Source organism: Labrus mixtus, chromosome 16 (genome assembly GCF_963584025.1).
Source record: "Labrus mixtus chromosome 16, fLabMix1.1, whole genome shotgun sequence".
Lineage (NCBI taxonomy): Eukaryota > Metazoa > Chordata > Actinopteri > Labriformes > Labridae > Labrus > Labrus mixtus.
Window position 1 is genome coordinate 20463984 of NC_083627.1, and position 22320 is coordinate 20486303.

The 22320-nt window shown below is 42.4% G+C and overlaps 1 protein-coding gene across 6 annotated transcripts in view; it reads right to left on the reverse strand.

Moving 5' to 3' along the window:
- Positions 1-22320, reverse strand: part of rbms3 (RNA binding motif, single stranded interacting protein) — a 285229-nt gene that overhangs the window by 27754 nt on the left and 235155 nt on the right. For all 6 annotated transcript variants that reach the window (XM_061058800.1, XM_061058799.1, XM_061058803.1 and 3 more), the window contains 4 exons: positions 17997-18103; positions 11157-11197; positions 8370-8466; positions 4035-4085 (listed from right to left, as the gene is read on the reverse strand). In XM_061058800.1, the coding sequence (XP_060914783.1) occupies positions 4035-4085; positions 8370-8466; positions 11157-11197; positions 17997-18103 (296 nt within the window). The remainder of the gene's footprint in view (positions 1-4034; positions 4086-8369; positions 8467-11156; positions 11198-17996; positions 18104-22320) is intronic.

Genomic DNA, 22320 nt, shown 5'->3' on the forward strand with positions numbered 1-22320 from the left:
ACTGGGTTTCACTGGGCTTGGGTTTCATTTATTATATTTCAATCTTTGGGTCTCTTTTCATACTACAGATTACCAGTTCAATATCTGTGTAAAGCGCAGAAACCCTTCATGTTTATTTCTGATTCATTCCACTCAGTACAGTCTGTCTGGCTGGAACTGACCGCGTCCCCTTGCACGCTCGGCCGAATCCATATTGCCTGGCCACCAGGAGCCTCATTGCACTACGCTCCATTGCTTTAACATGCAACACGTGGTGTAAGCCGCCAAACTGCACCACAATCAATCGGTTTTTAATGCTTTGAGAAGGCCCCTGAGCTCTTGAAGCTAGCATGCTTGGCTAATTTGATGTAATTCACTGAGCTTGTGGCCAGCTATGTGTGTGCAAGGGGCAGTCTGCTGTGGATGTAGCTGATAGCAGATATAAATGTTGGTCATAAAGGGAGACAGATTGCGAGGCATCCACTGATGGTGGTGACAGCTGGGGTTAGCGCCTAGCAGCCGTTTTGGTGACAGGGACAGACTTTGGAACACAATGGGGACGAGGCTATGGGGACAGAAATGGCCACATGTCTACTGCTGGCATGGAGGCCTCATAAGATGTAAACCAGTCTACAATGAGGCTGCTAGCTTGTGGCTACCACTAATGGCTCCAAAAAGCTGTATGACATAAGGCTGGAGGATGGATGGATCTCAGGCAGCCCTACAGGCTGGTTGGGAGTAACCAGTATGGACCGCACATATGGAACTACATACCACATAGAGTACACATAAACATGCAACATGCAGTTAAACAAACATGTAAGATGAGGCTGTATATGTTCTGTCTGCAAAACACAACAAGACATGACTTAAGAGTCTGAGAAGGTGCCAGAAGACGAACAATAATGTGATCTACATTTAAATAAACACATGTTTTGGTGTAGTCTAAATAAACAAGACACAAACAAATATACATAGACTCACAAGTATGCAGAAGCAAACCTGTGTCCTCTCCAGAACATTCTCTAACACTGCGTACTACGTGTTTACCCTTCAGAACATTTCATTAACTCACTGCTTGGTGTATATACTGTATTTTTCCATTTTAATTCCATTACATCAAACGTGCTTTCTACTGTATTTTTAAGAGTGTATAATAGTTGTACAGATTTTTTATATCTCATGAAATCTTTGGTGTTTTCTGGTATATTTTCACTGTGTGCATTATATTGATATTATATGTATGTTCATAGTTTTGCATGGTGTATTTGGTGTGTTGAGTGTTTTTCCTTTATGTAAAAACATCTCTGTTCAAGTGTTATTTTCTTGTTTCTGTGCCTGCTCTGGATAAACTGCTGCATTTCCATTTGGGGATCCACCCATCTAAACACCAATCCATCCATTTGTCATTATAACATCTATCCATTCATATATTTGACATCCATCCAACTAACCATCCATCCATCTATCTATTCAGTTGACATCCATCCAACTAACCATCCATCCATCTATCTATTCAGTTGACATCCATCCAACTAACCATCCATCCATCTATCTATTCAGTTGACATCCATCCATCCATCCATATAAGCAGCACTGTACATCCTAAACAGTTGCTTTCGTAAATCCAGTAATTATCATTCACCTTGTTATACTGTCTAGCACCCATGGTGTTATCGCCCTCACAACAGGCAGACTAAGAAGCAACATCAAATAGAGTTAATTTGTTAGCGAGCTAGCTTAAATGATGCGTGACACTAGAGGCACCAGGAAGTTGCAGCTCTAACTGCCAAAGTAGTAAGAGACATCAGGGCAGAGAAGGCTGGCTGTGTTAAGATACTTGCAGGAAAAGGCAGGAGGTCGCCTGGCTGGGAGGGCAGCTACAGCCAGATGTGTGTGTGTGTGTGTGTGTGTGTGTGTGTGTGTGTGTGTGTGAATGCCTGCTGGTGGCCTGCTGTGACCAGATTACACGTTCACTGTCCCACAGCAGGAGTGGAAGTGAGATGGGAAGGACTGAGTGGTAAATGGACCCAGCAGGGAGCCATGCAGCTGGTTGGGCACTCCTCCACATGGACCATCGGCCGTGGAGTCCAGAGTTTCCCAATTGTGTGCAGTTAAAGGGACTCATGACTATCATGTCTTTTTGACTGAGCATAACAAGGCTATTAACTCCATGGGTCTCCTTGATGCAAAAACTAATTCTTCTTTTATAGTATTTGCCTTCTTGGTTAACTCTGGGTTAAAACCAGAATACACGTTTGCAGGGATAATATTTAATAATAAATAGATACAGATGTGGAAGTTAGCGATGCAATTACTGTGTAGTGTAAAATATTAATAAATACAGAGCTGAGTTTTTTAAGTTAGTTTGGCAATCAGTTCACGATTAGATTTGAGTACTCGACAGTGTTGTAGAAACTGAATTGTATAGTTTCTACAGTGTGAGTTATTATCTGAATGTGTGAATATGAATATCCAATTTGGGAGAATAAAGCTTTATATCTATCTACTAAACAAATGGTCACTGTATTACAGAGCAACACAAGTTATACTCTGAATACTTTGGGCCCTAATAGTAAAGCAACCTTTAATAAGAACAGAAGAGTGAATGTTGGTACTAAAGAGATAACTCTTTCTATCTGAGGGTGGAAACCTTCTGATACATCAATTAAATGCAACAATCATTGAATTATATTGGCTAACTGTACTACATTGCATGTTAAAGTAATATTACACATCTCTACAGTTTACTCTATGAAATACTGAGGCGCTTTTCCTGAAATGTACAACGGCACGATATCAGACTTGTTTGGACTGATTTGAAGTGGAACAGTTTCATGATGGTAAAAATCTATTACATGTGCTCTCCGGCTCTGGTTGAGTTAAATTAAGAACAGCATACACTGAATGTGCTTCAGGGGCCACAAAAAGCCTCCAGCAAACATTAAAGCCTCTGGCAGAATTATTGAAATCCCCCAAGCAACAAAACGAGAACGCTCATGGCAAGAGGATCAATTAAAGCTCAACTTAAGAACAATTTACTAAACTACTGAAGCACTTTGTTGCTACAACATTAGGAAGGCAAATCTGGGAGATATTCCAAACAAACTATGAATATGGTTCCAAAAAGTGGATAAAAATGCTGGACTAATTAAGTCTCTGTCTAAACACATGCATGGAAACATACTGTAGCTTATTTTCTGACTTCTAGTAAAACAGTGAAACATCCACCAACCTTCATGAGAAGGAGTAAAATATAACCTTACCGCAGATTTCTTTTATAATAACTCATAAGTACATTCATTGTTTGCAGACTGGGTGGCCCCCCCCACCCAAAAAATCATGGACTCTATGAAACTAATGTTCTGTACTCTTCAACCAGAATGACTGAGTACCTTTGGATTCAATGTGATTACCTCACTGGTACTATGGCAGACTGTGTTGTTGGTGAACTAAATTTGATGAATATATTTTTCCCTCCTGTCTGCTCTCTGGACTGGTAACCCTGAGTAACAGTCTACAGCCTGTCTGCATTGTTCTGTGGTCTAGTTAATGAAACTTCCTGGCAAATCTCACACCTATAAACTTCCAACCAAAAATGTGTTTGTATTTTTAGGAAAAATGGAAACATGTGGTTATTAGAATGGGACAAGATGCTTTTATAGAGCTGACTATAGCAACTGCAAGATGAAAGTGATGCAATCATCCAACTATTAGAAGTTTCCCTACGGTATGGTGCTGTGATGGTATGTTCTAGTTACAATTTAGAGGGTCCAATATCTGACCTGCAATAAAAGATTGTGCATAGACGTTTTCCAGACTAAATTACTTTTGCAATCATTATTATTGTTTTAAATAAATAAAAAATCCTCTATTTTGTCAAATCTTCTCAGCCTGAACTTGAAATGAACTTCTTTGAACAAGAACCTCCTATAAACTTTGAACAACATCTTTGCAGAGAGGAGAAACTGGAGGCCAACTCTAGTTTTCAACTAATAGATGGTCCCAATGGGGAGTCAAGGCCAGCTACTGCAGGGGAATGGTGTAGTACTTACTGTAGGTTGCATAACATATTGTTGATGAGGCATCCATGACGTACTCTGGACCTGAGGAGAAACACATGAAATGTAAATCACCATTGTGACCATACATGTTACTCAATCTTAGGCTGATCCAAGTAGTGTCGCATGTTCAGCAATAAACGCTGTTCAAATATTCACATTATGTTCAAATACTTTTGAGTCTGCAGGTTTTTAAAATGACTGCTCTGGTTTTAATGCACCAACACGTCTGACCTTTACACAGATTAAGTTGTGCTAAGGAATTCTAAAAAGTATTTGAAAGACTGTAAGCAGGAAATCTCCCTCACCCTCATTATTGCTGGCAGCATGACTTGTGAATAGAGCTCAAACAACAGGTTCCTTCTCTATAATGATAATATTATTAACGGCCAGTGAAGTTGCAAGATGGGTAAATGTGTTGATTGGAGGGGCAGGCTGCTTATCATTCAAACATAGAAGGACAGAAAAATGAATAAAAACAGGGATTTGTGAGTGTTGGATGGGAGTTTTCTTATTTCTGGGCAAAAAATTCAGAGGAATGCCGATCCTTTACCAGAGGTAAACATTCACAGACATGAATATTTACAATTGTGGATGAGAAAGTTAGAGATGTGAAACAGTGACAGAGACAATGATCAAGAGACTGGAGGAATGGAAGAACAAACGGAGCTTTTAGATGTGCTAGAGAGAGGAATTAGACAGCTTGTAGCAGACAAACACACAGGCTGGCCACTGATCCTGCTAAAATGATTAGATTAAACAAAGACAAACATGGAATAATCTGCTATAAGAGCAATCAATCCTCTGAGCCAACCCAAATGCGCGGTTTGGATCCAGACCTGAACAAGCTTGATATTCTATAACATGACGCCAAGTCTGTTTGTTTATACATGGCAGTATTTGTTCTCCCCAGCTGAACGGGACAGCAGATAGACACACAGAAAGCTTATCTTTAATCACTTATCTGCAGTGTTTTCTGACTGAGATACTGCATGACCATCGTGGGTTTATTTAACGGAGAACAGAGCTGCAGTCTTTGGGAGGACATTTTCTGAAGAAATGGATAAAATCTTTTTGATTTTTTTTGGAATAATGCAAAAAATGTCCTCACAGCCAGTAAAGTTCAAATCTTCTAAATCACTACCACATGATGTTCCTTTGTAATTTATGGTCCCAGTTGGTGTAAATTTGAGATAGAGCAGTGTATACTATAGGGCATGGCTATCTGTGATTAAAAAGTCACTATCACAGCAACCTGTCAACTAGAATAGACATTGCAATGTGTATCCACCCAATCCACCAAATATACTTCCTTTTGGTTCCAAACAACCACGATGGAAACCAACGAAATGCTAAACACAAGGCTTTAAAATTGGTGTTCCAACCTGGATGGGTGATGGCACTTTGGCTGCTTCTTGTTTTATACAGTTTTAGTGCTAAAGCCATGTTTACAGTCAGACCCCCAATAGTCCCCCTCCCCCCTGTTTTGAGGTTGTACCAGATAACCAGTCTTGTCTCAAAGCTAAATGATTATTTCAAAAATTGGAAAAAGAAAGTGTCAAAGACGGATGATACTAGTAGATTTTTTGTGCTTCTTGTGCTTTTCTACTATAGCCATCTTACATAAAAACTGATACATATAGTATAAGACTGTGAACCAAGACCTTAATAGACCTACAGTATCCCTCACTATCTCTGCAGTTACAGATCAAATGTATGCTCTTGATGGGTAGAATGAAGAGCATAAATAAAAAGGCAATCTTGGACAGGGACTCAGCCTATTAATGCCGACTACATCAGAATGTAAACAATCAACATTTTGATTCAGATTTGATACATTTTTTCATTTGTGCACAGTTTAGCTGGAGTGCAGAACTTGGGAGAATTTATTTGAAATTTCCACCATCTTCCCTACTTAAAAATGTATGTAATCATAAGCGCTGCTGCTCCAATGCCTGCTTCTGATAGGATGTGTGTTGAGGAGGTCGTGTTATTTGGAATTTTGGAAATCTGGAAAGTTCAAAAGTCAAACTTTTGTTGCACAGCCTGACAGAAAGACAGTGCTGTGTTTCCGATGGCTCATGCTGCCTGAAGGAGTGCAGCTTCTATTCCAGATGGAAATGATGGCCTTGCTTTATACAGTGTAGAACTTGTACTTGTGATGAGAACAAGTAGTTAGCCAAAAAACTGAACTTATTTGACTGTTTTTTTCCCGCATCTTTGAAGATACTTTTAACCTACAATAATAAGAATGTAAGACTTATTATTACTAACCAATTCAAAAAGCAGGGCTGAAGGCCACATGTGTATTGGTTATGTTTAAAAGTGCTATTCAGACAGTCAGAGCAGAACATGTTCCAATGAAACACTTGGCATTTGAAGAACCAAAAAAGTTGTTCGTGAGGATTTGGTCTGGACTTGGATTTTCCTGGAGATCTTAAAAACAGCTCTTAGAAGCTGGATTTGATTATTTTTCATTACATCCGTTACTAAGCGTACACTGTTAGCTATCACACTGGGTTCAGCTGGATTCAAAGGTATCATGTGCATGACCAAAAAGAAGCTCCCCACCTCTGGCTGAACCTGGCAGCCTGTCTGTCAGCCAATAAGCCAGAAAGCTGAGCAGTCAGTCATTTATCAGCATGGCCAGCCAGTTGGCTGATTAATCAACCATTCATATGTAAAGCCAAACTACCAGCCAGTTAGCTGGTTAGTAAGCCAGCCAGAAACATATGTAGTCAGCCAGAGAGCCAGTCTGCAGAGTGGATGATGTAAACCAGACCACAGTCGGCTGGCGGCTCGAGCGGAGATCTTGGTCCTGATCTGGCCTGGACTTGGTCCTGTCATGTGGATCATTAAAGCTTCTTTTCCAGGAAACAAAGCCAATTGCCGGGCTTCAAAGAACGCCAGAACAGTGCTGCTGGCATGGATCATTTGCACATTTGATAAATAAATGCCATCAAAGTCGTAGCTCAGAAACGATCCACATACATGGACAAACACTATGACCGTACGTCTCACAAAGGGACTAGTTTCCATCATAAAAGGAAGTGATTTTCTTTTGTCTGGCACATGTAGCTGCCCAGCCCGTCTTCTCTTTTCTTTTCTCTCTGTCTCTTTGTACTTGAACAGAAGATGAAGGACTCACCTTCCCGCCGTGACTGGCTGAAGGGCGATATTACAGGAAGCAGAGGCAGAGCTGCCCGATATTGAAACTGTGAGGATTAATATTCCTCAAAAGCCCAGCCATTGTTTTTGATAAATCAATTTGGGAAGCCTTCTGAGAGCGGATTAGAGATGCGCCCTGGCCCACTTTTCTCTCTCCTCCTCTGCCTCCTCCTCCCTTTTTTCCCCTTTACCCCTCTACCACAGGTACTAGACCAGAGTTTTAATCAAGCGTGCCTCAAAGACGGGCACAGCAACCTTCAGCGACACCCCTCCTCCTCCTCTTCCACCTCTTCTTACTCTTCCTCTTCCTCCTCCTCTCCTCCTCTTCCTCCTCCTCTCCCCCTCCTTCTCCTCCTCCCCCTCCACTTCCTCCTCCTCGTCCTCCTCCTCCCCCTCCTCCTCTCTTTCCTCCTCCTCCTCTTCCTCCTCTCTCTTCCTCCTCCTCCTCCTCTCTCTTCCTCTCTCCCCCCCCCACCTGAGCCATCACCACACCCATCCGTCCTCTTCTCCCTAGTTGTCTCCCTCTCCATCTGTCCCTTCCATCCTCCTCTCTATCCTTCATCTCTTTTCTCTCGCTCACTCTCCACCTCTCCCGTTTCTCTGCATACAAAAAACAGAGACGATGTTAAAAGACAGCGTCTGAGTGCGAGGGCACGAAGGCGCCGGCTCTCGATGTTTCAAAGAGGAGAACTTTGAAACAACAAAGATCACAGCCACGAGGTGTGTGGAGAGTCAGCGTGGATGAGGAAACGTTTTTATCCAAGAGAGAAGAAATAAAATCGCGTTAGCAGCTTAGAGAGCACAAAAGAGGTCAGGAAAGTGGAAGGGAGAGAAGCGTTTGTTTTTCCTTGACACTTTCATTCTTGATGGCTGATTTTATATCTTTCTACGCTGCCAGCCTTTTTTTAATCCCTTTTTTTTCTAGCGCTTGTTTTCTGATGCCTGTTGTGTTCGCCTCCTACGAAACAGATGTCATGGAGCACAGCTGGACCAGCAAAGAAACGATGAGAAGAAGAAGAAGAAGAAGAAGAAGAAGAAGAGAGAGCCTCACACTGTGTTTGCAGCCCGCCCCCTCTCTTCAAATTTACACAAAACAAACCCTCCTGTTACAAACACACACAGTCAGCAATCTACCCACAATGCAGTGCATTAAGGCCCCACCTGATATGTGGAGACGGGGGAAGCAGCGATGAAGGGCGTGATGGAGGTCTGTGCGATCATGCGGTTGGTGGCGATGCTGTAAGGCGAGGAGTAGAACCTGAGGAGGGATGGAGAGGGAGCAAAAGAAAAGAGAAGAAGAAGAAAAAAAGGAAGTAGATGGAGGTAACAGAGAAACGAGAGGATAAAGCAGAATTAGTTTGTCAAATTCATACATAGCAGAAGGTAGATATATTATTACCTTAGTTCAACAATGGAGCATTAACTGAGATCTTTGTCTGTATAAATCATTTTTAGTCTATATAAAAGACAAGAAAACACACACACACACACACACACACACACACACACACACACACACACACACACACACACACACACACACACACACACACACACACACACACACACACACACACACACACACACACACACACACACACACACACACTGTGGGTTTATCCTGCTGCTTGTTCTGAGCAAACACTCGAGCAAATAAAAGTTTCATGTAATGTCTTATAGTGTTCTCAATTGAAAAGTCGGGTTTTATCACATCAAATTGAGCCTTGTCATCATATAAAAGTAGTATTTTTCTTCAATGTGGTTTTCAGTATTAAGTCCACACTGTACCGTGCTGCATGGCTTTAAGTAGCAGACTCGTACGCTGAGCTTGGAGAATTTGCTCAATGCATTTTTAGACAGTTTGACATGAGCCGCACAGAAGCGAGGTGATGTGTTACGCCATGATATCTCATTGTTTAAAGAAAGCTTCTAAAAGTCTCCTGAATTGAAGATCATATCATGTTACTGGCCGAGTATCTTTAACTCGTCACGTACCAGGGTTTACAAACCGACATTACATTTCAAGGTACAGAAGTAGCTCTTGGGGCGCCGCTGGTTCAGCTCAGTTGGTAGAGCAGGCGCCCCATGTGCACAGAGGTGATAGTCCTCATCGCACCCAGGTTTGATCCCTGTCCTCAAGCTATTTGGTGCATGTCATCCCCAAGTCCAACTCCCCAACATGTCCTGTGTATCTTCAGCTGTCCTATCAAATGAAGGCCAAAAAGCCTGAAATAATCTTGAATAAAAGAGAATTAGCTCCCCATGTTGTGCAGTACTTTATATTTTCAGGCTAATGTTCTGTTTGGAGCAGAGGTTGAGTTTAACTTTCTCGCTGTCCGTCATTTGGAAAGTCAGGGTTGTAAAAATTCTGTCAGACTGTTATTATGCCTCATTTGATTTTTTTCTTCCTATGAATAAACTTTGACGAGACGTTACTTGAACTGAAATAGATCGACTTGTGTTGTTGCCTGTAACTCAAACCTTCTCTTTGTTCACAGGGACTTTAACTAGGTGCTCACTTAAACTTGAATTAAACTCATCAGGGGAGATTACAGCAGAGGCCACTGTCATTACTTTTTGCCTCTTTGTTTCATACAGACGACTTCTCTGAAGGCTGAGGCCTCGTCCTGATGGAATTACACAGCGCTACTTAAGACAAAGTTTTGTTGCCAGGAAACTTTTATTCCGTTGAAGGGATCAGAACTAGGCATGAATGTTGGATTAACCGTTCCTGCGAGCACTGGCTTCAGCGGGAGGAAACCCTGCAAGCATGCCGCCCCGCTGCAGCCCCCTAGACCCCTCCACTCATAAAGCTAACAGACGCGCTCAAAGGCCTCCAGCCAATAGCTATTCAACACGCTGTCAGAAACCGGATAAACATAGCCTACAGTGTCTCGGGTTCGCGATTAAGCGCACATGCTCTAAGGGAATCTTTTTTTAATTGATTGAATCACCTCCTCGATGTACCAGCATGCGATACTGGATTGCCCTCAGTATTATAAACCGTCAAAATGATGGACAGCCTTCAAAATCTTCTGTCACTGTAGAAAGACTAGTTTGTGTAATAAAAGAAATGTATTATAATTTCTACATTCTTAGAAGTATATCAAATGTGCAAGCTCAGTTTTTTACCAAATGAAAGCATTTAACTGACTATTATTCCTCCGTATCTGTAAAATGATTTACTCTATTATGCATTTTCCACTTTGCCTTAACACTTGAATATAGTCGACTACTTTTATATTATTTTCTACTGAATTCACCCGTTTCCCCTTATTTTCTGAGCTATATAATTATGAGGCTAAAGTTCTGGCTGAATGTATTAAGAGAGAATCTTTCCTCTCCCAGCAGGTCTGTTGCTTAACACAAGTATCTGAGGGATTATAATTTAGCGGATTTGGAGCAAAGCAGGCTTTTACATGGCAGGCTGTGTGTAATGAGTGAAGCTATTCATCCCGTTTTTGGGAGTTTTTTTTTTTGTGGTGAAGATTGACTCGGAGTCACTGGGGGATAAGTGGTTTAGGAAGCGGGGAATAAGGAGCTTCCCGTGAACGACTGAGGCCACAGGGAGATACAGGGCTGCTTTAGAGCTCTCCTTCCTGTTTCAGAGCTACAGGGACAAATAAAACATGTCGCCGGGTCGTTTATTTCTATAGCACCATTAAATCAAGACATAAAGACGCACAGGAACACACACACATATATATAAAGAGCAGAACACACGTAAACACACACACGCTAACTCAGCTACCCTGTGCTACTTCTCAGCCGACCCCACCATTGGAAACTGATATTTGAAGTCCATACAAATTTCCTTAATCAAACAGTGACAAAGTGCAGACACTACATTAATCTTTATGTATGACAGTATTATTGACTGGGCCCCTATGAGCCAAGAGGTGAGTGTATTAGCTGGTGCCAAGGATGGATTGATTGTCAGACTCTTACCCGTTCTGCATTGCAGCTGGATCATATAACGCCATGCCGCTCTGAAAGAGAACCAAAAACATATACATGTAGAATTAATCACAAATAAAGAATGTGTTATAAAGAAAAAATTACTAAAAGTACAAAAGAGAACATTGTGACAATTATAAAGACAATGAAGAAACAGTTTGTCATGAAACAATATTTTATTTTTTAATTCACAAATTTTTCCATCTGGGTTTATACAGCTAAAGAGACACCATGGTTCAACTACAAGGACATGTTTCCTTTTCCTCTTTTGAAAATAATGGCATATAAAGATGATACAATTATACATTCATTTTTTTGTTCGGATTAAAAAATGTGGATTAAAACTTGATTCAGTAACGTTGACCACGCCTCAAATACAACCCATACGTTTCATACTTATTTAAGCACGCCTTAATCCCTACTATTCCTGTGATGCAGATTTCACATCCCTTCATCCCACACCCCTCGACCCTTACCTTCATCCCTCGACCCTTATCTTCATCCCACATCCCTCGACCCTTATCTTCATCCCACATCCCTCTACCCTTACCTTCATCCCACATCCCTCTACCCTTACCTTCATCCCTCGACCCTTACCTTCATCCCTCTACCCTTACCTTCATCCCTCGACCCTTACCTTCATCCCACATCCCTCGACCCTTACCTTCATCCCTCCACCCTCAATCTTCCTATTATCTGACTCTGCTCATCATTTCGATCTCTGCCATGCATATTACTCTAAACTATTCTAAATCAGTATCTTTCTTGGTGTGGTCTTTGTTCGTGAAATGTTATTAAGTGAGCTGTAGAGATAGTTGGCTTCAGACGGGGTCAGACATGCTGTTTCCTGTTAGCACTCTCAATGCTAAGCAAGGCTAACCACCTGAACCTTTATATTAAGACAAGACCTTCTGAAGGAACCAGAAAGACGCACACTGTTGGTTATTTGATTCAGTCACAACATTTCAGAAGGTAGACCCTCACTGGTACAGTTAAATTGTATAGTATAGTTCTGTTGGACATTGGGGATCATTCAGCCACTGTCCTTTGTGTGTTATTTTGTGTTGGTTTGTTTCTTGACAATCTGTCAATATGCTCCTGCAATGTCACCAAGAAATTGTGCCGTACCTTTATTGTACCTGGAGAATGTGTTCATTTATATCCTGATTCTCTTGTTCAAAAGTGATTCAATCAAATCAAAATCATTTCAAATTGAAAAATCTGGCAAGCGACAAAGCCAATGTGGGAAACAGCTCTGTCAATAGGACAAAGGGAATTGATAGTGAGGACGCAAATCCTCTCTCTATTTCAATCACGTACAATCATGGTTTTATGAATAAGACTGAATGAAGATGTGCCCTTTGCAGAGAAAAAGGAGTGAGTGAAAAATTCACTTCTTTGTCTGGTGGTGATGATGTGTGTGCGTGGGTGTGTAAGTGAGTGTGTGTGGCCCCCCTAAGAGTCCAGGAGAGAAACCTGTGCGGCACAATCCGTCATCTGCATTCCTGAAGGTTCTCTCCCGGAGGAGGGCTAATCCGATTTCTTTTAACGGGAGGCTGCTGAGGACGGCAGATTTCATCAGCATACACACACATACACACTCTCTTTTTCCTGCCCTTCCTCTCTCCCTCTCCCTCACTTTACCCCTCCATTCTTCTAGTGTTCTCCACCTTCCTCTCCTTACCTTTGTCTCTTCATCCCTCACCCCCCTCATCTCTTAATCTCCCCTCCTCCCATCTCTCTGGACCACTTTTTTGACCTTGTTCCTCCGGAGGGTTACCTACACTCGGCTGTAATGTTAAGGGAATAGTGGCTCAGAGGAACAGGGGGGATCAGTGCTCCTAGACTGAACCCACGTCAGTGAGTAAAGACACACAATCTCCTCTGAATGAATAAACCCTTGCTGGTGTTTTGTGACTATAAGTGCTTTAGAAGACGTTTAGATGAGGGAACTTGCGGCATCCCCTTTGACATGTAAACAACTTTTAAACCTTTAGTGTTTTTCTTTAAAATTCTGTTTATGTATTTACACATTATTTGCAGCTGACATGGCCAGCTGTCTGCTAAGGCTGATAACTCCCATAAGTGCTGCCCTTGGTTGCATGTCCTGATGAATTCTGCAGCAGAGAAAACTCTGGAGCAGCAGAGAAAACTCTGGAGCAGCAGAGAAAACTCTGGAGCAGCAGCCTGCATGGCCGATGACTGTAAGACTTTTCTATGGAGCCCGTGAAAGGCTTAGGTTAATAAATAATAAAAAGCTGTTTGCACATTTTAACATTTTCTTTGCATTATTATCTTAATTTGACATTTAGCATACCAACACAGCAGCTTTAAAGGTGAGCTTGTACATGTAAGCATGAGTTTAACACTCACTCCTCTGAAAAAAGTTCAGGTGAGGACAGCTCTTATTAGGCAGCTGAAAGGACACCTGCTCTCCACTGGACTATATGTATTTATATAGGAGCACCTTCAAGTCTTTGACACACACACACACACACACACACACACACACACACACACACACACACACACACACACACACACACACACACACACACACACACACACACACACACACACACACACACACACACACACACTCACACTCACACGTTGACCAGCTCCATCCTGGTATTTTTGTCTTCCATACACACATTCACTTTCTATTTTTTCTCCCAGCCTCGTGGCCATTCACACACACACACACACACACACACACACACACACACACACACACACACACACACACACACACACACACACACACACACACACACACACACACACACACACACACACACACACACACACACAGCAAACCCTCACACACACTCGGACATCTGTCAGGCTTTCACACAGAGTGGAAAGCCGGATGTTTTTTTTTTCATCTACACTCATTCCCCCAGAGTAGGTGCTTGAGAAGTGTGACTTTGAAAGTTTTTGTGTGTGGGAGTGTGTGCTGGTGAAAGTGAGCGAGGAAGAGAAAAAAGGGAAAGAGAGAAAGAAGAAAAGGAGAGAAAAAAGAACAAGAACCCACGGCGCTTGTGTGTGTGTGTGTGTGTATGTGTGCGTGCTGCAGAAAAATTGCAGTGACTAATATGTTTGTCAGCATGAGACAGCGAGAAGCAGCACTTTCTAGACTCCCACTTTGGGTAGTTTACAAGAAAATCTGTCATATATTTCTCAATCCTCACCAGCAGCCACCCTGCAGCACTCAACCCTGTGTAACTCCTGACTGATCATGCAATGTGTTCCCTCTCTCTTTCTGTCTCTCAGTCTCACTGAGTCTCTCTCTCTCTCTCTCTCTCTCCATATGTTGCTGTGGGATCTGGGAAGACTTCAAACATCGGGAAGAAGAGATGGAGAGAACGACTAGAAGGAAAGAGCGCTGAAGGGCAGAAAGAGAGACAGCCGGAGAAGAAGAGAATGAGAGGAAGAGATTTGAGCAGAGTGAGACACGCTGTAGAGATGGAGAGAGAGGGGGGGGTACATGGAGAAAAAGAAATAGAGAGAGTAATGGATTGGTTTTGGTGTTGCTCCCTGTATTTCTGCCTGGCGCAGGGAGCGAGTTGAAGAATGGACACAACTCTGACAAATAGACTTACATGTGATGTCTATCTGCTGTCTGCCCGAGCAGCTGATCACTGACCACTGCATGCAAACACACACACATACACACACATGCATGCATGGATTACTATCCTTAATGCATAAAGGCCTTTCTATTAAAAATGTAGTTGTACATGCATTCTGAATGCAGTGCAATCTGAGTGCTATCTGCAGGTGGTCTGACTTCCACCGTGACCTCCAGGTGCTAATGTGAGGTGGAGGAAAAAAGGATTCTAAAGCAAGCCAGACAAAAAGCAACTCACGGCCCCTAATCAATAATGGACAACGGAAATGTAACTAGTGTTGCTCCTAAAATGAGATTATTTAAAAGGAAATGTGCCTTTTAAGGGCAGGTATGAATGCAAAGACCTGGTGTATAACAGGATGTTAATAGATGATGTTACACACTCTGCTGAAGGCTGAGAGTAAGACTGAACCCTGACTTAGACTGCAGATGTTCCTTTTATTTCTGCAACAGGTGCAGAGGTACAGGTTTACATTATATGTAAAGTGGATGCATGCAAAATGCTAATTCATGATAACAGACTCCTCACCTTCTCTTTGAGGTAGTAAGGAGCGATATATTTAGGTGCAATAGAGGTATATGATGAATAAATCCTAACTTTGTGTCACTAGAGTCTAGGGAAGAGAGCACAGCAAAAGAGCTACCATGTGCTTTTTAATGCAAAATCAAGAATGTAATGTGAAAATGTATGGAAATCATAAAGAATCGAGGGGGGTGACATGTGCATACCACTTTTAAAAATAATTTTGCACCTTGGATTTGTGATTTTTGAGTCAGAGTTTCAACCATGCATTACTTTAAAGAAGAAAGAAAGTCTATTTGTTCCAAAGGACAACAAAATAGAGGACAGTATTAAACCAAATCTCAATCTAGTCAACAAGTTGAACTTATTTGAACCCTCTCCTCACTTTAAATGTTAACCCCCTAATTATAATATTTCTCTGTGAAGTTTGTCGGTTAAAATGACCTCAGTTTTAAAAACACGGTCCTCACTCTGAAGGTCTATATCTCACACTGGCTCCCTCAAGGATAGCAAAAGCACACACACACACACACACACACACACACACACACACACACACACACACACACACACACACACACACACACACACACACACACACACACACACACAGGTTCTGTGTTCAGCTTCCGATTTACACATTCACACACACGGTGCCTTGAACTCTGGCCGTTAAACCTCGGCCTCTCAGTCATGCTGCTGCAATTGAACGAGAGGGAGGAGGGATTTTTAAAACAGCAAGTTTTAAACTCATGTGCTACGTCTGTCCACAGCGCACCGTGGTATTCTCACTTTGACTTATAAACTGTATAAAGTCAAACTTCCTGGAAAGGAATGATGTTGATGTTGGATGTGTTTCAGAAAAGCATAATTAGCAGAATATAGACATTGTGTACTGGAGGTAGGATCAGTGTTACATGGTGAGAAGGTGCTGAATGATCAGGTCAAAGATAGTGAGGAAGTCAGGGTTAAAGTAAGGTAAAGAGAAACGAGGGGGGCGCTTCCTGTTTCCTCTCTTTGGAGACTTTTTTTTCCCTTTAATCTTTAATGTAATAGGGATATTACACCTCTCACGATTTAGCATACACACACACACACACACACGCACACACACACGCATTCAAACACAATCACTCATTTTACCACAAGTCAACTGACCCTGTCAACGTGTGGAGCAGCAGGAGGATGTAGCAATTTGATTTAGGTTAAACACGCTTCACTGGCTCACAGGTGTGAGACGTGCTCAACATGTGACAGACACACAAACAAACACACATGTTTCCTGTTCTACCCCACACACTCCTCCCCGACACACACCCGCACAGACACACAGACACACAGAGAGCATGTGTTTGCTGAAGGACAAACATTTCATCTCCTTTACCTTGCCGTTTCAGCACAACTGTCAGCCTCTCTTAATGTGTGTGTTTGTGTGTGTGTGTGTGTGTGTGTGTGTGTGTGTGTGTGTTCCATATAGTCCAGTCTCTCTTCCTGTCTCCTCTGTGCGTCCTTCCCAGTATAGCTGCTCTGTATCCTATGAAGACACTTTAACCTTGTCTCTACATGTTGCTGATGAATATGTTACCATGGCGCTGTATCCAATTTCTGTTTTTCCCTGCATCCTGATGTATGGCGGGAATATACGTGTTCACTGAGGCGTTTGGCTTGAGATGCAATTTACGTGACAGCGCCTATGCATCCGGGGCCAGTTTGATCGATATCTGGGTTTTTTTCCCCCTGTTCTTTCTGTAACAGCCTCATACCTTAGAGTAAATACAAATGACAGGCAGTAAGAGTTCACGTAAAACCAGATGTTAGAGCCAACTCAAGGGGCTTTGTTAGCAAGTATGGTGTCTGCTATTAGAAATAACATGACCTCAGAGGTAAACGCCTGGTCTATAATGTCATCCTGTTGCATCAGAAAAGACTTCATCTGGGTCAAGTTGTATGTTGTGGCTGCAGTCTTTCCTGATTTTCAATTCTAATAGAGTAACTATCACTTTAAGAGACTATGTCAAATGTGTGAATGTAAATGTGTTTGACGTTTTGGTGCTTTTATTTACTGAATTTGTGAATGTGAGCATAAAGGTAATACAAAATAAAAGAAGCATTTGATGAATGATTTGATTTAAATTAGTAAATGGATTTTGTTAGAAGCACTTCATATTTAAACTTCAATGTTTGTTTTTTCTTAAATCAAAAGAGCTGTTCCAAAACTGACACCGGTATCTAAAATGCCTCCAACACAGAAAAAAACTACTCTGCTGATTATTGAGACTAACCAGTCGATCAATAAGGCAGTGAGTGGGTAGGTGGGTACATTTGATTTTTTAGGTTATATATTGTATTTTTTTCTGCGTTGTATGACATCAGTCAGGGGTACTCAGAATCTGCCTACTTGTGAATGTAAGTATTAAAATTCTATCAGGAATAAAAAGGTAGTATTGCTGCGTCTCTAATGTGACTAACTTGAAGAGTCACAGTTTTTATTGTTTACAATTAACTCAATGTATTTTGTCATGTTATTTAGGGATCCAGTTGTGATCTGTACGGATTTGTTTCTTTACTTTACCAGCACCTTTTGAAAGACGTTTTCTACCCAATTTTGACACAGTAAACACTTCATTTGATCTGTGAGGGTAATAAAAGGTCGTGTCTGAGGAAAACCTCTTACCTCGCCTTCTCTGTGCCACGGCCTCCCGTTCTGAGGGTACTTGCTCTGACTCTGGCGTTTCTTCTGCCCTCCGTCGGCAAATTTGCACAGCAAAGGCTCCGTGGGAGCTGCAGAGACAGGGAGAGGAGACAAGATGGTATTAGAAGGACTTCATTCTGTCACCTCTTTCAGAGGGAGGGACACCCCCTTTTAAAGTGCGTTGCATGAGTCTGCTTCTGTCTTTCCTCCACTCTCCCCCTCCTGTTGGAGCTCGCAGACAGATTCCCAAACCGACAATGTTGGCAGGCCCTCCCTTCCCCGGCCCAGGCTGGCAGCTCATGAAAGAGCATTGCAGGGTATTGTTGAAATAATAATCACAGTAATCGCTCTTGTAAATACCTCTGAGATGGTAATGCAGGACTCTGGCTCTGGCAGCCAAGGCTTATTTCTAGAAGGCGTTCCTGTTCCTCACACATATTCCCTCTGTGTTGTACTTTTACAGCCATGTTCTCTTCTATTTGAAATGTTTTCCACACTGTGCTGTTTGAGAAGAGATACTTATGTTGCTTTTCTAACAGTGTACACCGGGGGCACTATAACCTTTTCTATCAGCAGGAAATCATGACATAAAAAACGATCATTATTTCAATAAGGATGCCAACACAAGGTGCTACATCTGTTGAGCTCACCTATAATGATAACTTCTCAAAGGGCATGTTCCCACACCGGGGCTGCAGGTGAGCACAAAATAAAAAAGACTAAATTGATGCAGGTGATGAGATACTGAAGAGAGAAAGACTCAATGACAGAAAAGAGTGAAAAAAAATCAGAGAAAGGGGGGGGGGGGGGGGGGAGTTCTCAACGAGATCATGAGAAAGGAGCGGCTCTCTTGGAAGGGGATCTGGGGGGGGTCTTAGGAGTGCTGGTTCCCCTTTTTGGTGCAAGTCAGCAAGATCAGAATCTCTTTCAAAGCAGACTGAGGAGATGAAAGAGGGGAATGAGACAGTGAGAAACAAGGGGGACAGAGTGAAAGAGATTAGAGAAACAGGTGAGTGACTGGGGAGAGAAAGGAGGAGAAAACAAGAGGTCTTGGAAGAACCTACACCAGGATCAAACACTCAGTCCCTGGGAAGGTTGTACAGTTCAGCAACAGAACAGTACAGTCCACACTAAGCTCGTCCAGACACTGAACCTCTGCCGCCCCGCACCTGGCAGCTTAGAAAGGAACCCGGCTCGCCTGTCATCGCTTCTGCATTACAGGCCTGGCAGCTCGTGACACGGCCGCTCTGTGACAACACGTCGCTGTCTGCGGGAGGCGAGCAACGGGAGCTTTCATCACCCTGAGCAAGAGATGACACCAAATGAGAGAATGGTTGAAGCTTTAATCTGCCATCCCAGATGTTAGAGGCGCTCGGGCCTTGATAATAACACAGCACTGAAATCAGGAGACAGGAGAGAGAGAGAAATCAGAGCTGAGACAGACGTCTTTAAACAGTCTGATCTCATCTCATGACCAGTGTTTCTATTATTTAGGCTTGATTATCTAACTTGACGTTTTGTCTTTTTATTTCTGTTTTCTGAAATGTAGCTACTGCAAATGTCATTTTTTTAGATCAATGTTTTATAGTTGTTAAACTTGTGTTAACGTAGGGCAAAAAACATGCAAACATTCCTGTTTCAGTCCAAGAAAGAGTTAGTCGTTTCTGCCAAAGTTTTGATTTACTTGAAGGTCTAAAACAAATGCTCCAAAATGTATTCCAGAGCTTCACCTTGCATGCTTCCATTGGTTTTTGAATTACAGAAGTCAATATAAAGTATCCTGCCAAGTTCAGGTACTAAAGCAGGGGGTTTTCAAAAGAGTGGTGCACAGTGGAGCCAAAGAGGGATGAAGTTATACAAAGTTTGATTGACAATCGTTAGCGCTCATGTAGTTAGTGTTGTCATCACGAGGTTGCTCTCTTCAAGTGTGTGCCAAATTAAAAATTATATATTTTCAGTGTTCAACCTAGAGGTGGCAAAAAAATCGATTTATATAAAAATCTAGATTCTTCTCTTCTATGATTTAATAACGAGTCATAACTTCCAAAAATAGTATTATTTAATTTTTTCTGGGGCTAATCGGTGACTCCCTGCTAAGTGCTAAGGCTAGCTCTTTAACTCAGTAGAATGCCAAATGGAGCAACAAGAAATGTAGCCAGTCTCACAGAGGACTGGAGTCGATCCTGAAGTAGTTACTAACTCAGAAATAGACTTTGAATCCAGAATTGTTATGAATCGCAAATCAATTCCGAATCTAATCATGACCCTAAGAATCGAAATCGAATCGTGAGACACCCAAAGATTCCCAGCCCTAATTCAACACTTGTCAACTAGTCAACTTCTTCTTGTAACTTGTCAACAAGCAGAATCTGTGTTCAGGGGAAGCCTTAAGACAAACTCATGTCGTAAAAAAAGTGAAAGTGTTTTTATATGTTTTTGAGGGCCAATATGGGACCAAACTTTCAGAGTCTGCCCTGGAGAATGTTGCGGAGAATGGAGAGAGAGAACGAAAAATAAGCAGAAGAAAAAACAACAAAGCTGGTCCAAACCCCTCCTCTGGCACTCTGGGAGATAATTAGCTATTGGAGCGATTTGCAGAATCTGACACAGAGCACGCTGACGTTACCCCTGCGACTACATCCCAGTTCCCACAGTGAAGCAGCCAATTTGTTTAAGACTCCTGCCCAAGATCAACAGCCTCACACCACCCCACCCAGCCTGTGATCACACTCACCCTGCTGTAGCAATGACATACACACACACACACACCCTCTTACCCTCCTGCCCTGCAATGAAACCTAAAAAAACACACCAAAATACCTGCAGAAACATTCACACGCAATTCCAACTGCTGCCAACCTAAAAGCCTTTTAGACCTCTCACCACACACACATCATTTCATGACTGGCACAGCCCAGAATAAACTGGGCCGTACTAGCTCGCTGATGCTGCGTCTTTAAGTCATCGACTCCAAGTACAACACATTTGAAGCTGGCTTCAGCCTGCGTTGAAGGGGGCACTTTGGAAAAATAAAACTTCAACTGTGAACCAATTTGCTGCCTTCTAATGATCCAGAAACAAGGGAAAAAGACTGCTGCTGGTCAGAGGTCAAGAGCTGACGCTAACAAGGTGCTTCGTGGGAACTCCTAATTGTCTTTTTATGTGGGTTGCCGTAGGAACTGCAAAACACATTAACGAGGGGTGACCGCAGACATACTGTATATATATATATATATATATGCATGTGTGCTTTGGACCAACCAAAGAGCAAGCCTGCACATGTATAAACACAAAAGCAATTTAGCATGAACAAGATGTCCACACTGCTAGCCTCGTTTGATCGCAGCCTCGGCTCAATCACTCTCTGTGCATGTGGCTCTGAAGAGATAGTCATGGCTTTCTGCTCATCAACAGACACATTATCACACACTAAAAAGAACCAAGTGAGTGCAGATGTACTTCTGTGCGAGGCGGTGGAATTACAATAGGCATTTAAACTGAAGCTTGTTGCACTTATTAGCGCTGCGTGCATTAGTAATTGTTGCTGTTGTTGCCTGTGTTTCCTGTGGGCCGGCATCTGGGGGAAATCAGCCCTTTGTCTGCAGAATAAGAGCCAGCACAGCGAGAACACCACATCACACCATTCCTTTTCTCTCTGCTGTCTGCAGACAAAGAGCGCTCGCGTGCTCCGGATGGTCTCGCAAGGCCAGCTGAACAACATCTGATCCATGAATACAAATCAGCACACGTATTATAATACATCAATGTCAGTAACGTCAGACATTCATGCGCTGGCTGTACATCTGCTTGGCCTGAATGGTGAAATCAATGCAGGAATGCCCCCCCCCCGTGTGAAAGATTGTGTTCAGCTTTTCACCATCAAGACACCGTTACAAAAGAGGCCTCTCACCAGGGCTGGGAGTCAACTCGCTTTGGTCTCAGCCCAGCAAGCTCTTAAAGAGGGCTAACAGAGGGAACTCTTCAGACCAAAATATGTCACTCTGAAAAGATTTGGATGATGGGAAGCTTTGTACTTCTTGATTACAACTTTAGTTGGATCCTATCGGTTTCTGGCTCGCAAGTTCCATAAGATATGTGTCTCTAGAAAGTCATGTGTTTTACAGCAAGGGCAATGTTTGAAGAGGAAAGGGAAGAAAGAAGACAGTATTTTATTGCGATTCTGCAACGCTCTGACGCTGCTCCAGGGGATCTCTAATTGGATCAACAACTGTCTGATTCCCATCAGCTAGCTTGACCTGTTTGCCCAGACTGAGGAGGCAGTGTCTTATGGGAAAGAGAGAAGAAA